At 36.9% G+C, this 22,723-nt stretch overlaps 1 protein-coding gene across 1 annotated transcript in view; it reads left to right on the top strand.

The window, feature by feature from the left end:
- The window catches only part of USP24 (ubiquitin specific peptidase 24), a 96,991-nt gene extending 77,512 nt beyond the window's left edge, over window positions 1-19,479 (top strand). The window contains exons 52-67 of the mRNA XM_063298007.1: window positions 3,022-3,117; window positions 5,360-5,463; window positions 5,562-5,675; window positions 7,082-7,178; window positions 8,101-8,217; window positions 9,844-9,936; window positions 10,710-10,812; window positions 10,975-11,096; window positions 11,350-11,463; window positions 12,351-12,416; window positions 12,940-13,006; window positions 14,054-14,132; window positions 14,836-14,911; window positions 15,168-15,254; window positions 15,855-15,965; window positions 17,756-19,479. Of these exons, the coding sequence (XP_063154077.1) occupies window positions 3,022-3,117; window positions 5,360-5,463; window positions 5,562-5,675; window positions 7,082-7,178; window positions 8,101-8,217; window positions 9,844-9,936; window positions 10,710-10,812; window positions 10,975-11,096; window positions 11,350-11,463; window positions 12,351-12,416; window positions 12,940-13,006; window positions 14,054-14,132; window positions 14,836-14,911; window positions 15,168-15,254; window positions 15,855-15,965; window positions 17,756-17,818 (1,509 nt within the window). The 3' untranslated portion in view covers window positions 17,819-19,479. The remainder of the gene's footprint in view (window positions 1-3,021; window positions 3,118-5,359; window positions 5,464-5,561; window positions 5,676-7,081; window positions 7,179-8,100; window positions 8,218-9,843; window positions 9,937-10,709; window positions 10,813-10,974; window positions 11,097-11,349; window positions 11,464-12,350; window positions 12,417-12,939; window positions 13,007-14,053; window positions 14,133-14,835; window positions 14,912-15,167; window positions 15,255-15,854; window positions 15,966-17,755) is intronic.
- The last annotated feature ends 3,244 nt before the right edge of the window (window positions 19,480-22,723 follow it).

Below are 22,723 nucleotides of genomic sequence, written 5' to 3'. Positions count from 1 at the left end.
ATTGATAATGGCTTTCATTGATTATTTCAGTTTTTTCTCAGTCCAGGCAGTTTTAATATGGAGCCACCTGTGATACAAGGAAAATTAATTTTTACACCCACTTCAAAGAAGCATGTGCTGATTATTGGAAGTGTTAAAAGAAGTCTCTCATAACAAAGTCCTGGTTCTCTACCATCAATTCCTCTTCCTTGGCTTCACTTGTGATCCCTTTCTTGGTGGTTGAGTACATTTCAGTGGTATTGGTACCATTTCAGTACCATTGACACCTCCAGTACCTGTACTTGAGTCTCTGATTATTTTTCATAGTTCTGCAGGAGAACCTGATCATTACAGTTCCACCTTTGTAGAAAAGATCCAGGATGCTTTTCTGGCAGATGTCGTCACTATAGATCTCAACCCCTTCATCAATCTTGTACAACATTCTCTCTGAAATCTGGGGTATCCAGAAGCATAGGGTACCCATTATATTCTAGGGAATTAGTATTTTCATGGAATTTATGATGTCCGTGTAGCTCCTACTCCCAGTCTTACAATAAGCACTTTTCTTGATATTGCCCTCAGATATTTCTGTGTAACTATAGCTATTATAAAGCAATGAATTCTCAGACTCTCATCTCAGGCCTACTATCTTGGAAATATTCAAAATAGTTACCTTTGCTGCATCAGTCACAAAATACTCATCTGACAGTTTCCACAGAAATGTGGACTTATCAATTGCTTCAATACCCCTATCAATTCTCCCTGTTCAGAAGAAATGCTTGGGATAAAATGGGCTTTGGTCCAAAACTCAGTGTGTATGGAATGGGTATGAATAAGATTGATAACTTAATCTACACCTTCTCTATCTTATCAGAAACCATTATATAAAAGCTTCAATTAACCAAAGTGATGATGGGTGGTAGAGACCAGTATGTGTGGGCCCATACACTGTGTGCACAATTATTAGGCAAGTTGTATTTTTGAGGATGAATTTCATTATTGAACAACTACAGTGCTCTCGGTCAATCCAAAATGTTAATAAACCTCAAACCTGAATATTTAAGAAAGTAAAAGTGAGGTTTTGGCTTTCTTAGGAGCATATCTATGTGTGGACAATTATTGGGCAACTATTAGTGTGCAGAATTATTACACAACTAAATGAAAAACAAAAATTCCCCCATCTCACTCATTTATTTTCATCTGTTAAAGTGAGAATAATAAACAAACAACTCAAAATTTACAAATAAACATTTCTGATATTTCAAACAAAAAATCAGTAACCAGTATAGCCACCCTTCTTTGCAATAACAGTCATAAGCCTTCCATTCATGGAGTCTGTCAGCTTCTTGATCTGTTGACGATCAACTTTTTGTGCAGCAGCAACCACAGCCTCCCAGACACTGTTCAGAGAGGTGTACTGTTTTCCTTCACCGTAAATCTCCCATCTGAGAAGGGCCCACAAGTTCTCAATAGGGTTTAGTTCAGGTGAGGAAGGGGGCCATGTCATTGTTCTTTCATCTTTGAGGCCTTTACTGGCTAGCCACGCAGTGGAGTACTTGGATGCATGAAATGGAGCATTGTCCTGCATAAACATCATGGTCTTCTTGAAAGATGCAGACTTTTTCCTGTACCACTACTTGAACAAAGTGTCTTCTAAAAACTGGCAGTAGGTTTGGGAGTTGATTTTGAGTCCATCTTCGACCCGAAAAGGTCCAACTAGCTCATCTTTAATCATACCAGCCCATACCAGTACCCCACCTCCACCTTGCTGGCGTCTGAGTCGAAGTGGAGCTCTGTGCCCGTTACTGATCCAGCCACAGGCCCATCCATCTGGTCCGTCAAGAGTCACTCTCATCTCATCAGTCCATAAAACCTTTGAAAAATCTGTCTTCAGATATTTCTTGGCCCAGTCTTGCCGTTTCAACTTATGTGTCTTGTTCAATGGTGATCGAGTTTCAGCCTTCCTTACCTTGGTCATGTCTCTGAGCACCGAACACCTTGTACTTCTGGGCACTCCAGGTAGGTTGCAGTTCTGGAATATGACAGCACTGGAGGATAATGGGTTCCTGGTAGCTTCACGTTTGATTCTTCTCAAATCTTTGGCAGTTAATTTGTGTCTTTTTTTCTCAATACGTTTCTTGCAACCCTGTTGACTATTTGCAACAAAACGTTTGATGGTTCTGTGGTCACACCCCAATATCTTAGCAATTTCAAGAGTGCTGCATCCCTCTGAAAGGCTTTTTACAATTTTTGACTTTTCAGAGTCAGTTAAATCTCTTTTTTGGCCCATTTTGCCTGAGGAAAAGAAGCTGCCTAATAATTATGCACACCTTGATATAGGGTGTTGATCTCCTTAGGCCACACGCTCCCTCATTACACAAATACACATCACCTGATATGCTTATATCCAATAAGCATTCAGCTTAGAGGTGGAAAATATGCATAAAAATGATGATATGGTCAAAATACTCACTTGCCTAATAATTGTGCATGCAGTGTAGAATGACAACCTTGACATAGGAAAGATAGCATCTTAGAATGTAAAAGAAGTAAAAGAGCATGAATTAATGAATGACATAAAAGAGAAAAACAAATAGTGTGTCTGAAACTAAGAGAAAAGGATAGGATGTAATGGATATAAATGAAGGTGATCAGATCTTATTGGATTGAAACTAATGAACTACATGCAGGAAAGTGAAGGTGTAGTTTAATTAGGAATGAAAAGGCTAAAATATATGTCAAGAAGTATGAACAGATACAATCAAGGTTAATGTGGGTGCATATGATGAAATAAGAAAGGTATAAATTTATTATTCCTTTTCAGCACCTTACATAACACAGCTTATCATGAAAGGAAATGGTATGCTGGTTAAGTATGTATGAAACACAGTAAAACAGAAATAAAGCTGTTTTTTTTTTCAGTGAGATTTCTAAAATATATGTAGCTTCTGATATCCTGTACTCTTAATTACAGCATCGTATTTTAAACAATTTACGCATTTCCTTGATACTGCTTGTAATCAAGTATGTGTTGTTTTTCAGATGGTGAGAGATGAAAACTTGAAATTTATGAAGAACAGAGATGTCTACTGCAGTGACTATTTTAGTTTTGTTTTGTCATTAACTTCATTAAATGCTGTGAGTAGTGAATTTAATATTTCTAATTACTAAGTGCACGCAACATCTGGATATGTTAACCTGTGAACTCAGTGAATAGGCTACTCTAGAATAATCTCAACCACTGGAAGCTTGACTTGCTCTTTCAAGCTCTTTCAGGGGTCTGGAGGGCTATGGTCACTGGATCTCAGAGGTTATCAACATTTTGGAAAGGGGTTTTGCCAGCAGGCTTGAAAGAGGCTCTGTGTGGATCCAGTTACTCTGGATAATTATTGCCCAACCCTAAATCTTCCCTTTTATAGGGGAGATTGGTGAGATCATGGAAGGGACCAACTGTTGAGCACCCTAGAAGAAATGGATTATCTAGATTTTTTTTTCAATTGGGATTGAGGTCTGACCATATGACAGAAAGAGTATTGGTCACTTTTTATTAGTCATTCTTTACTACAACCTGAACAAATGAACTATGCCACTCCAGGTCCTGCTGGAACCATCAACAGTTTTTGATACTATTGAATATGATATCCTTCTGAACCACTGCAAGAATTGGAGATTGGAAGTACTGTTTAGTAGTGGATAGTTTCAGTCAGTGGCTATGGGGAAAGAGAGGTTGGCTTGATGGTCATTTCCCCTGTGGGGTATCACCAGCTTAGTCAACCCCCACCCCGTTAATATAATAATGAAAACACTGGGAAAGAGAAACGAACAGTTTAGGTTGTGGCATTATGCTGGTGATACCCAGGTTTACACTGCCATCCCAGGTTACTATGGAGATGCCTTGGATGTCTTATCCTGGTACCTGGAGGTTACAAGGATCTGGATGGGATGAAACCGCCCAAAATTGAAGCCTACTTAGATAGAGTTGGGGTTTGTGCATCAAGGCTTTATATAAACCCCTCTTGGCAGGAAAGCATATCATGAAGGAGAAAGTAGGCAGCTTGGAGGTTCTCCTGGATTAACAGCTCATGCTAGATCAGCACAGGGAGGCCATGGTCTTTGCCCAACTGTGTCCCTTCCTGGAGGATGGGATCTTATCATATTAACACATGTCCTCATCACTACTCAAATGGACTACATGGCCTTTGAAGACCATTCAGAAGCTGAAATTGGTCCAGAATGCAGTTAACCAGAAGCACATAACAACTGTACTACAGGCCTTGCATTGGCTCCCATAGGCTTCTGGGTGCAATTTGTAGTCCTGGTTTTGACCTATAAAGCCTAATGTGGCTTAGTGCTTAGATGCCCCAGGACCACATACTCCAATTAGAATAATTCTGACCAACATGGTCATTTTGGGATAAAAGGCTGATAGTTCCCCAGTTCTGGGAAGTGATGGGGTAGGGGGCTGTAGCTAGGAGATGCATCTTTTTAGTGGCAGCTCCCACTTTTTGGAACAGCCTGTTGATATAATTAAGGAAAAATGTTTAAAACTAAGGGTATTTACACTGAGATGACACCATCTGTGTTGAACGTGCTATATTATTAAAAATAATTAATTGAAGTTGTTACATGCCATTAACTGATTTATTATTACTATTATCTTTTAATGAATTTACTATTGATGTTTTATTTTTTTATAATTTACCATCAGTGTTTTCAATGATGTTATAATCCTGGGAATTATTTACAGGAATATACAAATGGATGAATGGATAGCTTTCAGTGGAATCTAGGCAAGAATGAAATTGTTTATTTAATTTGTATCCTGTCTTCAGTTTATAACATTCAAAATGTCTTGCAACAATTAAAAATACAAATTATAAATAAGATCTATTTGAAAAATACATCCATCTCTGGCATCATTAATTATAAATTATAAAAATTAGTAAAATGTATGTTGTTCTCACAATTTTAAAATATCAGAATAAATCAGACAATCAGCCTCAATGAGAAATGCCAGATCAGAGAAGGCAGGTGTTCTTAAGCCTCTTTTGATTTAATTGCCTAAGCGCTACTTCTGAGCTTGCACAACTGCCTCTGTGTTGGCTGAACCTAAAAAGAAGCTGCAAGAAGTTTTAGTCATTGCTTGGTTGAACTTCTAGATTGAAGCTCCATCTGTTCAGTCCTATGATGCTCAGCAGAAAATAAGAGTCACAAGATACTTATTTAGATCACTGAGTGGTAGCTCTAGGAGAACCCTTTTCATTTTCCAGTTTCCCATTAAAAGTGGCTTTTACAACTTACTGTTCTAAGGATTATGTTTAAGGAACCAAACTGAAACACATAATTGCAATCTTCTATAATCTACTGTCTTTCTGCCTAGACAAAATTGAAGCATACCCACTATCCATCTATGGCAAGAGTGAGTTTACAACTAGCAGTCCAGTTTCTCTTCCAAACTTACCTGCGAACAAAGAAAAAGCTCAGGTGACATTTCATTTAAAAGTGCTTTTCCTGAAGAATACACACACACACACACCCTCTTTCCTGCTCATACTGATATTCCTCTGTTTGCTTCCTTTAAGGACTGATACAGAAGAATGGATTGCAACCATTGATGCTTTAGTTTCTAAAAGTTTTGATGCTTGTCAGTGGTTAGTTGAATATTTAGTCGAAGCTGAAGGACGCGAACTTATTAAGTAAGTATTAACACGCTTTGTCAATCTGCTAGATAAGGTTCCATGATATTGTACCTTCTTTCCAGTTCAACTCTTCTCCTGTTTATATAGCCCCTGTTTATGCAGCTATGAAAAAAATACTGTTTCCTTAACTGTATGCAAAGATATCAGCAAGCTCACAATACCCTGTGGTTTGCAGCTATCCCAAAATTATGAAAACAAAATATCCTAAAAATTATTGAAAGAAATTATGGGGAAATTCCCCAAAACGGTTCCAAAGGGTTTCAGCGGCATAGAATGTTAATTCATTTAGAGGGGAAAATGGCATTTTGATGGAAGGGGAATGGGATGGAATGGATAGAAAGAAAAACAGATGTATAATGGATGGGGAGAAATCCTGTTCCAGAAGGTTCAGAGAGAGAAAATTAAAAGAAAACTTATATTGATCTTAAACATAAGCTGGCCAGTCTAGATAGTGGAGAGAAACCATCAGAGTCATGGAAAAATCAAATTCTGAAGAACCGGTCAAGGGCAGGAAAATTGGTGCCTTTGTATTCCTGTTTGAAAGGATGGTTGTAGGAGTCTTGTTTTCTTTTTCCTTATCTCTCATTGCCTTCTTATGTCATTCCTTAATTTTAACCTGTATAATAAAAGCCTTGTATCTTCTTTTGGGATCAGTAATCTCATTTTAAGAAGGAATTTTGCTTATTATATATTCCAGCTGCTCTGCTAAGCTTCAGAAAAATAAAAGCTGAGATTGGGGAAGGGGAGGTGGAAGAATGATTTTCTTCTTCCTTATAAACAGTGTAGAGGTAGTTGGTTTTTTTCCCTAGAATAAAACAGGCACTCCCTAGGATTATGGGAATGAGAATATCACTAGAAGCATATTTTCTTGGTTGCCCATGGAATTCTCAGGAGTCTTCTCCAACGCCAACGTTTGAAAGCACTGAGACTCTTCCTATCCTGCTTCTTCAAAGTCCAACTTTTTAAATATAACTTGATACAAATATAAACTTTGCTCAGATTTATTAGAAGAATGAGTACATCTGTTTGTGTACACATAGGCATGAATCCTATATGTACATAAACAGATGTACTCATTCTTCTCCTAATAAATCTGAGCGAAGTTTATGTTGAATCTGCTCTAAATGACACTGCTTCAGGCAATGAATTGCTGTTTTCTTTAAACTGTAATATTTTTGTAATACTACATTCTGCTGATTTGAAAAACCATCTGTCAGATACACATCTTTTATATTCCACAAGTTACCTTCAGTTTAGCTATTAAGGGAACTTATCTGGTCTCTCTACTCTCAAAGGAGAGTGAATATTAGGTTTCACAGTAGGAAAAAAAAAGCAAAGATGTAAATTGAAAGCATGAAAGAGTTCAGTTTTGCCTCACTTCTCACTGATGGGGTATTTTTCAGAACATTTCTACTGGAATGCAGTGTAAGAGAGGTGAGAGCTGCTGTAGCCACAATTCTTGAAAAAACCCTAGACAGTGCCTTGTTTCATCAAGAAAAGGTCAGTAATATAAAGATAACATGCTGCTCTTTTATCCATCGCATATTAGTGATTTCTATGATTTGTTCATCTGTAATTCGTTACCAAGAATCGTATGATTTCTAGTTGTCGGTATGCCTAAGTATTTCTATGAAAGTAATGTTTAAATTCAGTAGCTATTTTGATGAAAACATCTGCTGTAATTCTTTTAAAAGTTTGTTTCCAGTCTTTAAGGCTGCAGAGTTATGGTAGAGAACCGTCAGGTTGAGTCTCGTCTCAGGAGCCAGAGGCCAGAAAGTGAGGCTTTTTTTTACATTCTTTTGCTTACCAGGCACAATTTAAGGTGTTGAGTTAATCCTCAAAGTGTTAGATGGTTTATGACCTGCCTATCTGAGAGATTATTCTCCCTGTTCTAGCAGCAAAGTCTTCAAGAGTGGCCCTTCTGAACATGTCCCCACTACCAGACTTGCTTATCTGACAAGCTGGAGAAGTTTTTCTCCCACATTACTCTCTGGATGCTCTTCTTTTGCCAGGCTCTTAACTAAATTTTAGATTTTTATTTGATTTTATTTTATTTTTTGGATTTTTCAAAAAAAAATGTGCAGGGTATAAAATAAATAGCAAAATTTGTTTTGACCAAGTTATTGCAAGTTTTTTAGCCTTTCTACTGAGTGATTTATTTAACTGCTCCATCATTGCTCAGATCTGGTATTATTCTAGACTTCCTGTTTACTGAGACCTACATATGATTAGTCCTTTTGTTCTGAAGCTGTCTGATTCCCAAGACTCAAAGGAAGTGTCAGCTTTGTTGCAAACTTTGGGCAAAAACTTTGTTGTTGTTTTTTTTGCTTTCAGTTGTAATATTTTTTATATTCATTGTAAGCTTAAATTATTAAACTGATAACTTCAAATAAGGGCCTTATTACTTGTACTTTTTTGACAGCTACAAAACTTGCATCAGCTAATAGAAGTGTTGCTTAGTCTATTGGACAAAGATGTCCCTGAGAACTGTAAAAATTGTGCCCAGTACTTCTTCTTGTTCAACAATTTTGTACAGAAGGTAAAAAAAAAAGCTATTCTACTACTTCTCAGATTGTTGTAATAAAATGAAAGAACAAAACTATATTGTAAAAAGTTTCCAGGATAACAAAAAAAAAAATCCTTTGCCAAATGGAAGCCCTCTATACTACATGAAATGGTAGTTTCTACTTGCTATTCCATAAGAAAAGTAAACTCAAGTTCAAAGTTCTGCTTGGGAAAATTTTTGAGAAAGTGGGTTGGCTTACAGCACCAGAGGGTCCTGGAAGAATAGGATTATCTGGACCCTTTTCAGTCAGGATTCAGGCCTGGTTATAGTACTGAGACAACATTGGCTGTGCTTGTTGATGACATCTGGTGGGCTCAGGATAAGGGTAGTGCATCCATTCTGGCCCTCCTTGATCTCTCAGTGGCCCTCAATACCATCGACCGTGGTATCCTTCTGGGCTGGCTCAGTAGTTTGGGAGTAGGAGGTACCATGTAACCGTGGTTCTCTTCCTTTCTCCAGGGCCGGTTCCAGCTGGTGTTGGTGGGGGGAAGAGGTCGAGCCTGAGGCCCCTGTTTGTGGGTTGCCTCAGGGCTCTACTGTTTCCCACTCCTGTTTAACATCTACTGTACGTGAAGCCGCTGGGTGAGCTCATCCATCAGCATGGGTTCTGGTATCATCAGTATGCTAATGATACCCAGTTGTACATCTTTTCGCTGTGCCAACCAAGCAATGATATCAAGGTCCTTTCACAGCACCTGGAGGCTGTGAGAGTCTTGATGGGTGTAATGGTATATGGGAATGAGGGGAAGAGATGCTGCCTAGGGAACGATCGGATAAAATGGGGAGTAAATTCGCACGTCGTGGTCATGTGATGTCTCGCTTAACAACTGTGTCACTTAGTGACAGAGTTACCGGTCCCAGTTGTCATTAGGTGAGGACTACCTGTACTTATGTGAAAAGCCATTTCATAGTATAAAATGTTTGTCCATCTTAGCAGGATGACAAAGCCCATTCCAATTACCATTTCTCCTAAAACATGAAAAAAATATATAATAGTCACTTGTTTTTTTCCCTAGGATTCCATCTTAAAATATTTTTAAGCGCTTAAATTACTGATTGGAAAGGAAGCAGGATTCTTTCTGAGCCTAAGAATTTAAAATAGTCTTGGTAATTGTAATTGCAGATGTAGAATCATGTAGGTAATTAACCTCATCTTGTACTGTTGATGCAGCTTCAAATGCCAGCCTTTGCTACTCTTTGCACAGTAGTTCACGGAACAGTGTAATAAGTGGATTGGTTCCATTCACATTTCTTAACCTGTAACATTTTAGTTATAGGCATTATATTATAATTACCTCTTGACTATTGTTCTTATGTTATAGTTTTTGTGAATCAATCACAATTATATCTTATTATTAAGCTAATCGGAAAGAAACTCAAAGGGACAAAATAGAATAGAAATTCCCAGGTAGTTTGGTGTTACAGAGCCATTCAAAGTCTGCAGATCAATATAGCTGAATGTAATCAAATAAGCTTCAGGAAGCATTTCATAGTAAATACCTAGCCAATTATAATAAAACATTTAAAATATTTAACTTCTTTACACAGTCTCTCCATGTCTTTTAGATGATGACCCTATATTTTGCCTGTCTTTTGCAGCAGGGTATAAGAGCCTGTGACCTCCTCCTCAGGCACTGTGCCTTGAGTCATATGATCAATTTCCTTCTTGGTCCCAACCGGCAGAATAACCAGGTATGAGCATAGATATAACACTTCAGTGTCTGAGCAGAATGTGTGCTTTATTCTGGTTCACATGCTCAGTAATAAACCTAATTGTTGGGACTTTGAGATGACCCATTCACTCTGCGGGCTTTGCCACAATCACTGCTGCTTTTGGATGCAGGAAGACTGCAGAAAGTACAATAATATTCTTGTTTTTCCCAAGTAAAGGCATCGTCTCCTGCAATTACTGCTTCTGTCCATCCAGAAGTAGCCCCTAGGCAAGAAGGTATTAGAGCTGTTTGGCCTAAACTTACTTGTAACTTTCAGCCTGTCAAGCCTACAGATACATTTGATTCAGAACAGTTAAACTTGAATAATCCTGAATTTCTCCTTCTTCAAGCACCATGTATGCACGTGGATGGGGTTTTCAGTTGGCTGTTGACAGTATAAGAGTGTACATATCTTAGATGCTGGCTGCGCTAGAAAGTCTAATCTATCTGCCATACAACCTGCCCACCTTCCTGAAACATCTTGGAGGGTAGGGAAAGTGCAGCTTATGGTCAGATGCTCCTCTTGAATAAGCAACAACTGCTACTTATTTAGGCTGTGGTTGGATTGAAAAATAGCTTTCTCATCCCCTCTGGGTCCTCAGATCCCTCTGAAAGCATGCTTTTGCCATTCAGCCTGGCTGAACCAGTATTGACGAGTTCTCTTTATGCGTGAAAACATATATTAAATGAGCTGTTAGTGTTTGTATCATGCTTGGTATATGCTTAACAAAAAATATTTCATTACCAAAACAGAATCGCAGATGGAGCTCAGCACAAGCACGAGAGTTTGGTTTCCTCCATAATACTGTGGCATGGCTTGTCTTGCATTCTGATGTCTCCTCACAGAGAAATGTGGGTAAGTGCTCCCAGTTTTAAACCATGACCCCAGCTAGATGAGTGAGTGTGTGCGTGTGTGTAAACTGCAGTATATTTGCCACCTCTAATCATTTTTAAATTATTGTTCATTGTCAGTGTTTTCAGGACCAAGTGTAGTTTTATATTTGTATTTCCTTTCTAGCTCCTGGTTTGTTTGTTCTGCATTCGCCCCTTAACATTACTACTTTAGGGCCACTTCTGGCCCTTCATGAAGAAGTAGAAGCTTTGATATTCCTATCTGAGGGGAAGCCTTATTTAATGGAGGTAAGCTGCTATTTTACATTTATTCTTTGATGAGTTAAATATAATACAGAATGAAGGCTTTAATCAAGTTGGTCTAGAAGCCAGTCTCACAATATTGTTTAGAAATGATGGTACTATGACCCAAGTTATGAAGAGGTACCAAATAAGAATATAATGAAATGCATACCAAGTTGTAAAGTCTACTGTTGTTGTTGTTTTTAAAAAAAAAAAGAAAGAAAGAAAGAAAGAATAATCTTCTGCTCTTCTCTCAAAGGTGATGCATGCTTTAAGGGAGTTAACTGGATCTTTGTCGATCCTCATTGAGATGGTGGTATACTGCTGCTTTTGTAATGAGCACTTTTCCCTTACCATGTTGCATTTCATCAAGGTAAATGTTTGTAATAAATTTTCAAAGTATGAATTATTCTGGAATTGACACCCAGTGCCTGAGGCACTGATTTAAGAATATAGCTGCAGTTGCACTGCGTAGTAGAGATTCTTGTTTTCCATTGTGTGATCTCTTGGCAACTGCTGATTCCGTCTAAATGTAAGGGCTGATACACACTTTAGTTTTCAATGCTATTATTTTAAGGAGTTACAAAATGTCCAGGGTTTCTTATGCTTATTTTCCATACATTCCACCGGTCTGCAGCGTATATCCATAGCTCTTTTGCATGAAGGTCTTTTGTTTTAAAATTTCCACTTTTACATGCACTGTTCTTGCTATCTGTTCTTTAGTACCCAAGGGAAATGCTTTTCAGAAAAAATTCCACAAATAAAAAAAATCTGCTAGGATGAGTTGTAAACCTTTGTTGAAATCTTTGAAATATACAGCATTGCTTTCTGAGATAAGAAAAATATTTACCAATCTCTTATGATTTAGGTTTCTAAAATGCAAATAAATAGTTTAATATTTACCTATTGAGCCGCATGTGGCGCAGAGTGGTAGGTGGCAGTATTGCGACTGAAACTCTCCCCATGACCTGAGTTCGATCCCAGTGGAAGTCGGTTTCTCAGGTAGTCGGCTCAGGTCAACCCAGTCTTCCATCCTTCCAAGGTCGGTGAAGTTTAGGGTTTAAAGTTTAAAGCTTGCTGGGGGAAAGGTAATTACAGCTGGGGAAGGCAATGGCAAACCACCCTGCTCTATAGTCTGCCAAGAAAACGTCGCAAAAGCGGCATCCCCCAAGGAGTCAGAAAATGACTTGGGGACCTTTCTTCTTGAAGGTTTACCTGTGTAACCTTCTACCTGCCTGAATTTATATTTTTGGCTTGCAGAATCAACTGGAGACAGCTCCACCTCATGAACTAAAGAACACTTTCCATCTCCTCCATGAAATATTGGTAAGTAAGGAGATAAAAAGTAAAGTCTCCCTCAAGTCAGGCTTGTCTCTGAGGACTGCATAGACACATCCTTGTTGTTTTCTTCGAAACAGTACTGAATGGGTTTGCTATTGAGCTTAGTACTAAAGCCTTTGGTTTCTTCTCAACACTTTAAAATATACATAAAAATGCCAAAAAATTAGGAAAACATCTCTGGCTTTTAGGACCAAATTTATAAACACCATATATTTTAGTGACATTTAGATTATACTTTGGTAGATATGTTGCTGTGAATTAATGCTAAAATTTTACCTAACATTTTAATTATCTTGCTGACATAGTATTCTGCTTAAATCAAACAGTTTCTATTCCATTCTAATTGTTTCAGTAGAAGCTATTGTTTAGTTCATCTGCAAGCATCAGTGTAACAGATTAAAAGTGATGAAGTTTTTTATTTGATCATACCTGTTGTTTAGGTAAACTAGAAATTTTGTTGGATTTAGATACAAATTAACTTAGACCATACTCCTCTGTTGTTTCACAGATTATTGAAGATCCTTTACAAATAGAGCGGGTCAAATTTGCATTTGAGACTGAAAATGGATTGCTGGGTTAGTACTGCTGTGTAGAATTAGTAACTGAATTTCAGAGAAACATGCATTTAATCCCATGTATACACCAAGAGTTAGTATTTTTAAATACTAAGAGACTTTAGTTATGTGGGTGCTTCTGGTTGTAGACATTGTAAGAAGAAAGCCGTGTTATTCTTTGATGGGTAAAAATCAGGAGGAGTCTGGCAGCACCTTTTATGATGTTTTATAAAATTTTAATAAAACTTAATGTTTTAACATTTAAATGTTACTAACATTTGTTAATTGAAAAAGGTGCTACCAGACTCCTGATTTTTAGCTACCTGGGAAATCACTTTGAAATGAAGAAAAGTTTCCAAAGTCTGTGTACACGTGGAAGAAGAATTTAACATCTTTCTTTAGAAGTATTCAGGAAAAGGATTTAGAAATAAAATATATAACTGAAGAATGTTCTGTGAGATGGGCGGCCGTATAAATATGATTTATACATTAAATAAATAAATAAAAATGAATAAACTCTTTAAGAGCTATTTCTCTCGTGATGGCAGCTTTATTCATATGTAATATTTTTTGGCATTTTGATTGCTGCGACTTAAGTAGGTGATATCAGAAGAATAAAATATTATAAATTCAGGCTATATTGTTACCTAATTAAAGTATCTTTAACTTACGTTCTAAAACTTAGTTTACTGTATTTAAATCTGAAAAAAGAATTCCTTTGTGTGTAAAAGATAATGAGCCATAGACGAAATTCGGACATTGCCAAGCTGTGATTAAAAAGCAACTTAGTTTGGCATATTTAAATGGTAAAATCATAGCTAATGTCATGATATGCAGAAGCTGATGCACCATGAAATGGAGTTTAATTGTGAACATGCAAAGATAAGTGCAAATATAATGGAAGGTGAAAAGAGCTGTAAACTACATGTTGTCTCTTGTACATTTTCAACATGTGGTCTGTTAGCAAAACTGCGCAAAACTGGCCTTGAGACTGTGTATATAATCTAATTGCTCAAGATAGTGACTGCTTTTAGAAATTATTACTGTTTTCATACCCTCTCTTAACAGCTCTGATGCATCACAGTAACCACGTAGACAGTAGTCGTTGCTATCAGTGTGTCAAATTCTTAGTCACACTTGCTCAGAAGTAAGTATATTAGTAAAAGTGATAATTGGTACTATGCATGCCAGGTTACATGCTCTTAATAAACTAGAGTGTGGATGAAATTTAAAATGGGTTTTGTATCACACTCAGAGACAGACTCAAAGGTTGGAGTGTTCTGGCCATTGAAAACAATGGGAGCACTTTGCTCCCTTTTTCTGTACTCAGGCACCCCAGACAGTAGATGTCAGAATGACTGCTGCTGACCAGCCAACCTGTAGAAATATTGGTGAAAGGGATGATGTTAACAAACCATTAAAAAAAAATTGAAAAAAATCCTCATAGGAAAGCCTTGGGATGGGGGGAAAAACAGCATGAAGAAACACTCGATAGTTCTCAACAGAAAAAGAACCTCAGAGAGGAGGACTTTACAGAAAAATAGGCTTGTAAATAGCCATGTGTTTATGTGCTAGTAATTACCAAGAACTGTAAGCTAAAATAATTAACTTTCCCAAAATTAAAATTAGAAAGACATGACTATTGCTGATAATTATCATTCTGAAATATTTTATCCTCCCTGCTTTGTATCAGCAGCAAAGTCAGAATTCATATAGTAAATGTCAAGAATTGCTTCTGTATGACCAGAAGGGGAACCTCTTGTAATTTGGAATAATTTAAAGGGAGGAGGGAGCATGATCCTTTAATATCTCAGATACATAATTTTCATAATTTGTCTTCTTTCTTAAAGGTGCTCTGCTGCTAAAGATTATTTTAAGGAGAATTCTCATCATTGGAGTTGGGCTGTTCAGTGGCTTCAAATAAAGGTAACACTAATTATTACAAAAATAAGTGTATGTGACTACAATGTAAATTAGCATTAATTAGTCTTACTAAGTCCTATCCATCATGATTCAGAAGTGCCTTCCAACAGTCAGTAGTGAGAAAGTGGTGCAAGGAGAAGAAGGGGCAGGAAATCTTCTTTCTTGGAACTGATTTAGTTTACTTTTGAAATCCAAGCCAGTAGCATTTTGCTGTGTGGTTTTCATTAATTGGTGCTTCTACATTTTCACATTCTTCTAGATGTCTGAACACTACTGGGCTCCACAAAGTAATATATCCAATGAAACCTCAACTGCCAAAACCTTTCAGCGCACTATTTCTGCACAGGTCAGAAATGTTATGAATTGATTGGATTTTTGTTCCTTTTATTTTAAGAGTGTCATTTGTTTTTTTTAAAATATACAAATGAACCAAAAGTGCTTTGCTGTGTAAGATCTTTGCAGTTGTAAATAGAATTTAGCATACCAATTACACTATGGTATTTATTAAGGCTGTGAATGCTTAGGAAATAATTTGGAAGAGCTGCTTTGGATTGCAAGGGGAGACAAGCACAGCTCTTTAAAGCAACTGCTTTAAAGCAGCTGCATCTTTAATGGGAATCATTAAAGCAGCCACCTCTGTCTCTCTTCTCTTCTCTTCTCTCTCTCTCTGGGGGAGCTCATGGAAGACTGAAAAGGGGTGCTGAGCTTGCTTTCCCTTGTGTTTTGAAGCATACTGTTATCTAAACATGCAGAGTGATGCATAGATACTAAGGCTCCTGTGTGGGAATATCATATACGGAATATTTTTATTGATTTCTGGATTGAAAGGAAGGATGGGTATATAATTTGGATTCATTTCTAGATATTACAGATCTTTCTTCCTGGTGACTTCCAATAATATCTAGACACACTAGCTTAGCTTTTAGTTCTCATACTCTTCCTTTAGGACACACTGGCATATGCCACAGCCTTGCTGAATGAGAAAGATCAATCAGGAAGCAGCAATGGATCTGAGAGCAGTCCAGCCAATGAGAATGGAGGCAGACATCTACAACAGGTATGTAGGATAGTTTTGTTTAGTCCATGACATACATGCTTGACAAAACCATTTTTTTTTACCAGTAAGCAAAAAGACAAAACCCAATGAAATTACATTGATGATTTTTTTTCTAAACCAGCAAGATGCTGTAAGGCAGCACCAAATAGTGCATCTCCAAAACTGAACAGCTTGTCAAACTGTCTAGCAAAGAACCTGTGGAGAAGAAGATATGGGAAATATCTTACTCCAACTTTTAAAGAAAAGCTTTCAAAATTACTTTAGAAGTAAGCTTTTATTAAAGATTGAAGAATTCACTATCTTCTGAGCAATTGCTAACAAAGTTATCTTCTTCTAGGAATTATGTGTTATGTGCTGAGACTGAGGCATATTATCACTCTTGCATCTATAATATGCTATCGTACAAAAAAAGAGTTTATAATACATATATACAACAGTCTTAATATTAAGCATGCTACTTCAGACCTAATCACCCACTCCATAAAAAAGACTTAGTCACTCCAACCAAGACAAAACAGAGGCAGTCAAGTGTCTGGCCCAAAAAACAAGAACAGTGATCAGTGGAAGGGGTGGGAGAAATGAAAAGATTGAAAAACTGGAATAATACGAACTATAAATATACAGGACATAAACTTGAATAATAGGGAAAAAATGCCATGAATTTGTGATAAAAAAGAGGACTGTGCAAGAACAAAAAGGAGAAGCAAAATGAATTTCAGTCTCCCTCCCTCCAATTGAAATAAACAAATTCTAATACAATAGTGAGACACAAAAACAAAAGCATCACTGCTCCAAGCCCTCTGATAGGCAAGTTTTGCAGAGGTAATAAAATGCCAGTTTTATATATATACTGTATATAAAGGTGTTTGAGACTTGCAAAGCCAGAATGTCGATCAGAACATTTAATGGTCCTCAGATTTCTCTGAAGCAATTCAAAGAAATGTGAGAACCACTGAATTTTTGATTCAGTGTAATACCTTCAATTAAGTCAAAGATTCTACTTGAAGGGATGACTTCAAGATGAAATCAACCTCCTTTGAATTAACTCATCCATCTGAAGCTTCCCATAGTCCTAATAATAGCTTACATAATGTGCTTTGTTTTTAAGGCCCTATTGCCTTCAATAGCAGACCAGCACTAAAGGATATGGTGAACATGGGTAATACTCAAACATTATGTAGCAGGTAAAATGTTACAGTACAGTCATAGCAAGATTATATTATTACATTGCATTGTATTTATATTCCACCTTTCCTCTGATAGCTCAAGGTAGTGCTGGGCTAATTATATTGCATTTATTTCTAACTAACAGTCATTAAGTGAAACTTCACATGACCACACCTGACTTACCACCTCAGTTCCACTGTGGTTATTAAGCAAATCACCCACGGTCGTTAAGCGCAACATCATGTGACTGCAACTTCCTGCCGGCTTCCCCATTAATTTTGCCTGTCGGAATCCGGCTGTACAAGTCACAAATGGGGATCATGTGACCACAGAACGCTGTGACCATCATGTGAGGACCAGTCATAAACCTACTTTTTCAGCACCGCCTTAAGTTCGAATGGTCACTAAACAGGGCAGTCATAAACCAACAACTACTTTCATTTAACATTTAGTTCATCTTTTCTTCTTGTGAAGAATTTAGTGTTAATTTCTTGTTTCCAAAAAGCAGTTTCTAAATGATGCACAGGGCTATTGCTGAAAACTCTGTTACGACACTATCCAGCAATAGCCACTTGTTCTATTTAAACAACATAACCTTTCTAATTCTGTTGTATTTTTAAAAGGGCTCAGTATCTCCCATGATGATTGGTGAACCTAAAAGTGACCTTGATGATGTGGATCCTTAGCTGATGGCTGCAAGCTGAAGAAGAAAAGCTCCTCTGAAGTGGAGAATACCCAGAGCCTTCCTGAAATGGCTGGAATCCTTTTGCTTTCACTTTTAGAGGAATCTGAAGTGAATGCTTTCGAAGGATCAATAGCCTTGGTACTTCATAATGAGTTAAAAGTATTCTTCAATTGAGAAGTTCAGGCATTAGACTGTGAAAGTCTCCCAGCATCCTCCATGGTTCTTATAGATGCTAGTTTAGGCATGAGTAAAGCAAAACAAAACTCTGTCAAGATTCCACCAATTTAAGAACAATTATCAAGTAATTGAAATTTATGTGAACATTTAATGAGTGAATGTAAAACTTTTGCTTTTCTGTGATGCTGCAAAAAAAAAAAAAAAGACTTTTGGGTTTTATACAGAAGAAAAATCAGATTGCCTTTACATATGAATGGCAAATTTTTAACCTTTTTTGAAAATATTGAATAGGAATATTCAAACTTATGTAAAAACATGTGATTTACACTTGGCATTGTAAAATAATAGTTAAGAATAAATTTACACAAGGACTTTTGTATTTAATATGTCTCTAGGTAATTTGTATAGTGCTTTACATTAAGGGTTGTTTTTAAGAGAGCCCTTTTATGTAAGGATGATTATTCCTTATGGAATGGTTTTGGTACAAGTTAGTTTGGAATTGGTAACCTTTTTTCCTGATGCTATGTACTTAAAGGGTAAGAGCAATAAAAGAGCTTTGTTTATTCCAAGAATACAATTATGGCATCAGTAGAACTTTTTAGAAAATGATGAGTAAGTTTAACAAAAAAGCACTTTAAGACAGAATTTTATTGCTGTTTGCCTCCTTAAATCATCCTTCTACTACTTGGAGACATATTGAATAAACTGTCGTGTTATGTGATCTGCAATCATTTGCTTATGCTTTGAAATTGAAAAAGTGGGAATTGGCTTTATATGATTCCTTGAGTAAAGTAGGGACATTTCAATTTTAAAAAAGTTTTAACACAGGCAAAGGATTGCAAGCTGTTTTGCTTAGCTAGGCAGCACTTGAAATACAACAGGTATAATTCTTTAATAACTGGAAACAAATTGAACAATATGAGTATGCTTTTGTTTCCCATGTGAAATGCAGTTAAATGATCTCTTAAACTGCTCTCAACACTTTTTTCCCATGCCAATTTTGAATCCCAGTTTCATTTTTTCATCTTTTTCTTCATTTGCTTTTCCCTTTGCTTTTGTTCAAGGATTTTGCCTTAATTTATACAAAATACACCACGCACGTGAACTGGGGGGAAATGCTTAGAGTGCCTGGACAATTTGCCAAGTCAAAGGCACAAGCAGCCAAAAAGTGCCTCTTTTTTTTTTTTTTCCTTTTACTACTGTTACAAAAACTGAACTGGCACATAAATCTCTTCACTGTTGTGCACTAGTTAAGAATATAACAGGTCATTTCACTGTTGCTGGAAACAGCTGCACATCTTCCAGTTGAAATTCTCTGCCATACGGGTGAGCTAAAGAAGTATTGTTAACAACGATGCTTCAGTTGAATTTCTTCTCTCAAGGTGGAACTTTAAATGAGGTTGGCAGAGCTCAGATATTTTATTAAGCCTTCAAACATTTTAATACGATGTTTTAAAATTTAGAATAAATGTTGTTCCTACCCCATCCTGATTGTGTCACCCTATCTTCAGTTTAATTTAAACAAAAATAAGTGTTTCAGAGCTGATTATTAAGAGGACAGTATCCGTCCAAGGAAAGAGTTCTCATCACAAGCTGAAGCAGGGCACTTTTTTTTCCAGAATCTCAAGATGACCTGCTTCACCACCATACGTTCTAAAGCCACTGCAAACTGTTTTCTGCGTCACTCCCTGATTGTACAGTTAATGGCTATGGTTTCAAATATAATACTTGATCAATTATTTGGTTTCCAGCTGCTGTCACTTCAATCTGCTGAGGATTTTTTTAAAGAAACAAATCTAGTTTGCTATGTAGATTGTCATACTTTTCTATGTTGTGATCTCTTACTGCCAGTCCATCTGGATGACAAATGCATTTTATATACAATGTTCTGTAGGAATGGGGCAATTACAGTTCAGCTGTGTCTGCTCATTGTGTATGATTTTGTTCAACTAATTCCCAAGGCAGTGAAAAATGGAAGGGAGAGGCAGTTTTCATGAGTAAAAAATCCTGGTTGATGGAATAAAGATTATTCCTTTCACCAAAAAAAAAAGCCTGATCATTAAGTTAAAAAAAACAAACCAGTTGCTTTTTGGCTGGTTCATTTATCTACTGTAGCTCCTACTCAGTCAGAATTGGACATTGGGGAATTGGGGAATCTATAATCTCCACTCAAAAATGGAATCCTGAGAAAGTTACTTTTCCAATTGACTTTGTCTTGCATATATGACTCTGAAGCATAAGGCTGCCCTGATCTGGGGCTATTTTTCTTCTGTCTTCCAAACCAGATGCAAAAGTTTTGGATCCTAGTGGGAAGAATACAGTAATGTTCTGTAGTCTCCTGCCTAGAGAGTATCATACATGAACTTGAATCTCTAATGAAAAAAGCAAGATGTGATAAATATATAGATTTTTTTCTTCCTTCCCCTCTCCTTAAATATAATTGTAGATAAACACAGAGGAGTTTGACAGCTACATAAATACAGCCATATTAAAATTGTATGAAACTTTTATTTCAGAAAGAAATTGCCCTATAAAATGTTATATAAAAAAGAATAAATAGATTCCAGATAAAACTGTAAAATCCACAGCACAAAAATCTTCTCTCAAGCAAGTAGGAATTACAGTAGATAATAAACCTGAGTATTAACCCCAAAACAACATACAAAGAATCACATGCAGCTTATTCATGATTCAATTTTTGCCCTTTCTAAAGCAGAAATTGCAGCTTAGGCTGCAATCCAATATACACTTAATTTGAAGTAAACTTACTTTTAAGGAAACCTATATATGGTCCCTTGGTTAAAAATATTTTTTACCCAGTAATTGAACATACATATGGTTAAAGATTCAATTATATAGGCAATTAAACATTTGGTAAAACAAGTAAAAATGCCAAAGAGGGAAAGACTTTTATGTGATACTAATAGCCCTCCTTGAAAAACCAATTTAAATAGTTGCTGCCAAATATTTTATTAGCAAACTAAACTGATGCAAATTACCCAGAATTTACTTGGCTTCATGGTTGCCCTAAGGCCAGTAATGCAGGAGCCCTAAGTCTTAGGTGCTTTTAAAACCTTCAGGTTTGCTTGTATATAGAACTGTTCTTCATTGGCTCAGTGGTCTTCCTGGAGCCCAATGATAAACATTTTTCAAATGTTACTGAGTTATAGTTCCCAGTATTTTTCATAATACGAGGATGGAGCTGTTAAGAGTTATGCTTTAGCAACATCTAGAAGGTTAACAGTTCTCCAGATCCTGCCTCCTTAGAGAAAACTGCTTGCTCTGATTTTTGCAGAGCTTCCTCCATTCATGGCTACAGAAACTACTGTAGTTCATCTAGAATTATTTTACTATATTAAGTAATGCGATTAAGGTAATCATTTTCTGGGGATAGGCTCTGTGTGTCAAAGACAAGAGGATAAACTTGTCTTTCTTAAAAGTTAGTATGCGGATAAAGCCTGTGATAAAATTGTGTCCTTGGTTTAGAAACAGCTTTGTAGAACTCAACTTGGCCATTCTGTCACATATTCAGTGGAGCAGGTTCAAGATTGCAAGGCATCATAGAACTGGGAACATGAAGTGATTGTGTGAGTGTGAGAGAGAGAGAGAGAGGCAGAGAAAGGCAGAGAGAGAGTTAAATGCTGCAGATGTACATGTTCTCTATCTTCATTGCCTTTGCTAAATCACAGCAAGTTCTTTGAAATTTCTATGCAGTATAGGAAAGAATCTTCAGGCATATCTAAGTATAATTTCAGTAGACTTTTAAAAAATCCTATTTCAGACCTGCTACAACCCATTGTTAAGCAGTTTTGCATTATGGCACTGGAGAGAGATAATAGAAAACAGCAGTGTCTACAAACTAGATCCTAGGCGGTCAAAACATTTTCAGGCTGAGAGCTGCAATTGCCATAGAATCACTAGAAGTGAGCAGAGCCAGGACAAACACTTCCCAACTCTATCAAATTGTATTTGAATATGCTTTCAAAGAATTAAACAGATAAACTGTTATGTAACAGTTCAACTACAAAGGATGCTTTGTTAAATGCGTAGAACCTCTAGAAGGAAGGGTTACATACAGCCCATGGCTTGCCCACCCTTGTCCACAAATACCGTACAACTCACTATATAAAAAGGCTTCAAAAAAGGCAGGACATAATGATCATTGCTACGCTTTGCATTTAATCTGCTCTCCTGGGCAGAATTAAAATATTAATGCTTTCACCTTTTATAGTTTAAGCATTTCTAATGTATACAAAGATGTTTCTGGTTATAATTCATAAGCCAATGAAAGGTTGTGACCAAACTAAAGAACTGCACAGAAACTGTTATCTTCTTCATCCTTCTGCCTGCCTCCCAGCATCCTATGCATTTAACTAGGGGATGGTTGACAAAAGCTATATCCTAGAAAGTCTGGAAGTCACTGACTGTAAATGAAAAGTTGCTGAAAAAATCATATATGAAGCTTATTGGCCAAAGTTATTTTACCAATGCAGCTCAATTGATATCACTGAGGCATCAAAAAGACCCATCTCTTGATAGCAAATACGGGAATATTGCCAGGGGCAACTTTTTGCACAACTGCAGCATATGGAACAGTTACGCTAAGGCTATCACAAGGAATCTCAAGCTGTGCTGGAGTCCTGCTTACACAAATATTTTCTCTAGCGTCTACTGCATCCACCAGTGTGACCACATATGGCAATTGTCATAATTTGAGGGTCCCTTGGAC

Source organism: Candoia aspera, chromosome 3, assembly GCF_035149785.1.
Source record: "Candoia aspera isolate rCanAsp1 chromosome 3, rCanAsp1.hap2, whole genome shotgun sequence".
Lineage (NCBI taxonomy): Eukaryota > Metazoa > Chordata > Lepidosauria > Squamata > Boidae > Candoia > Candoia aspera.
Note: the sequence above shows the minus strand (reverse complement) of the source record. Positions and strands in the feature narration are given on the sequence as shown.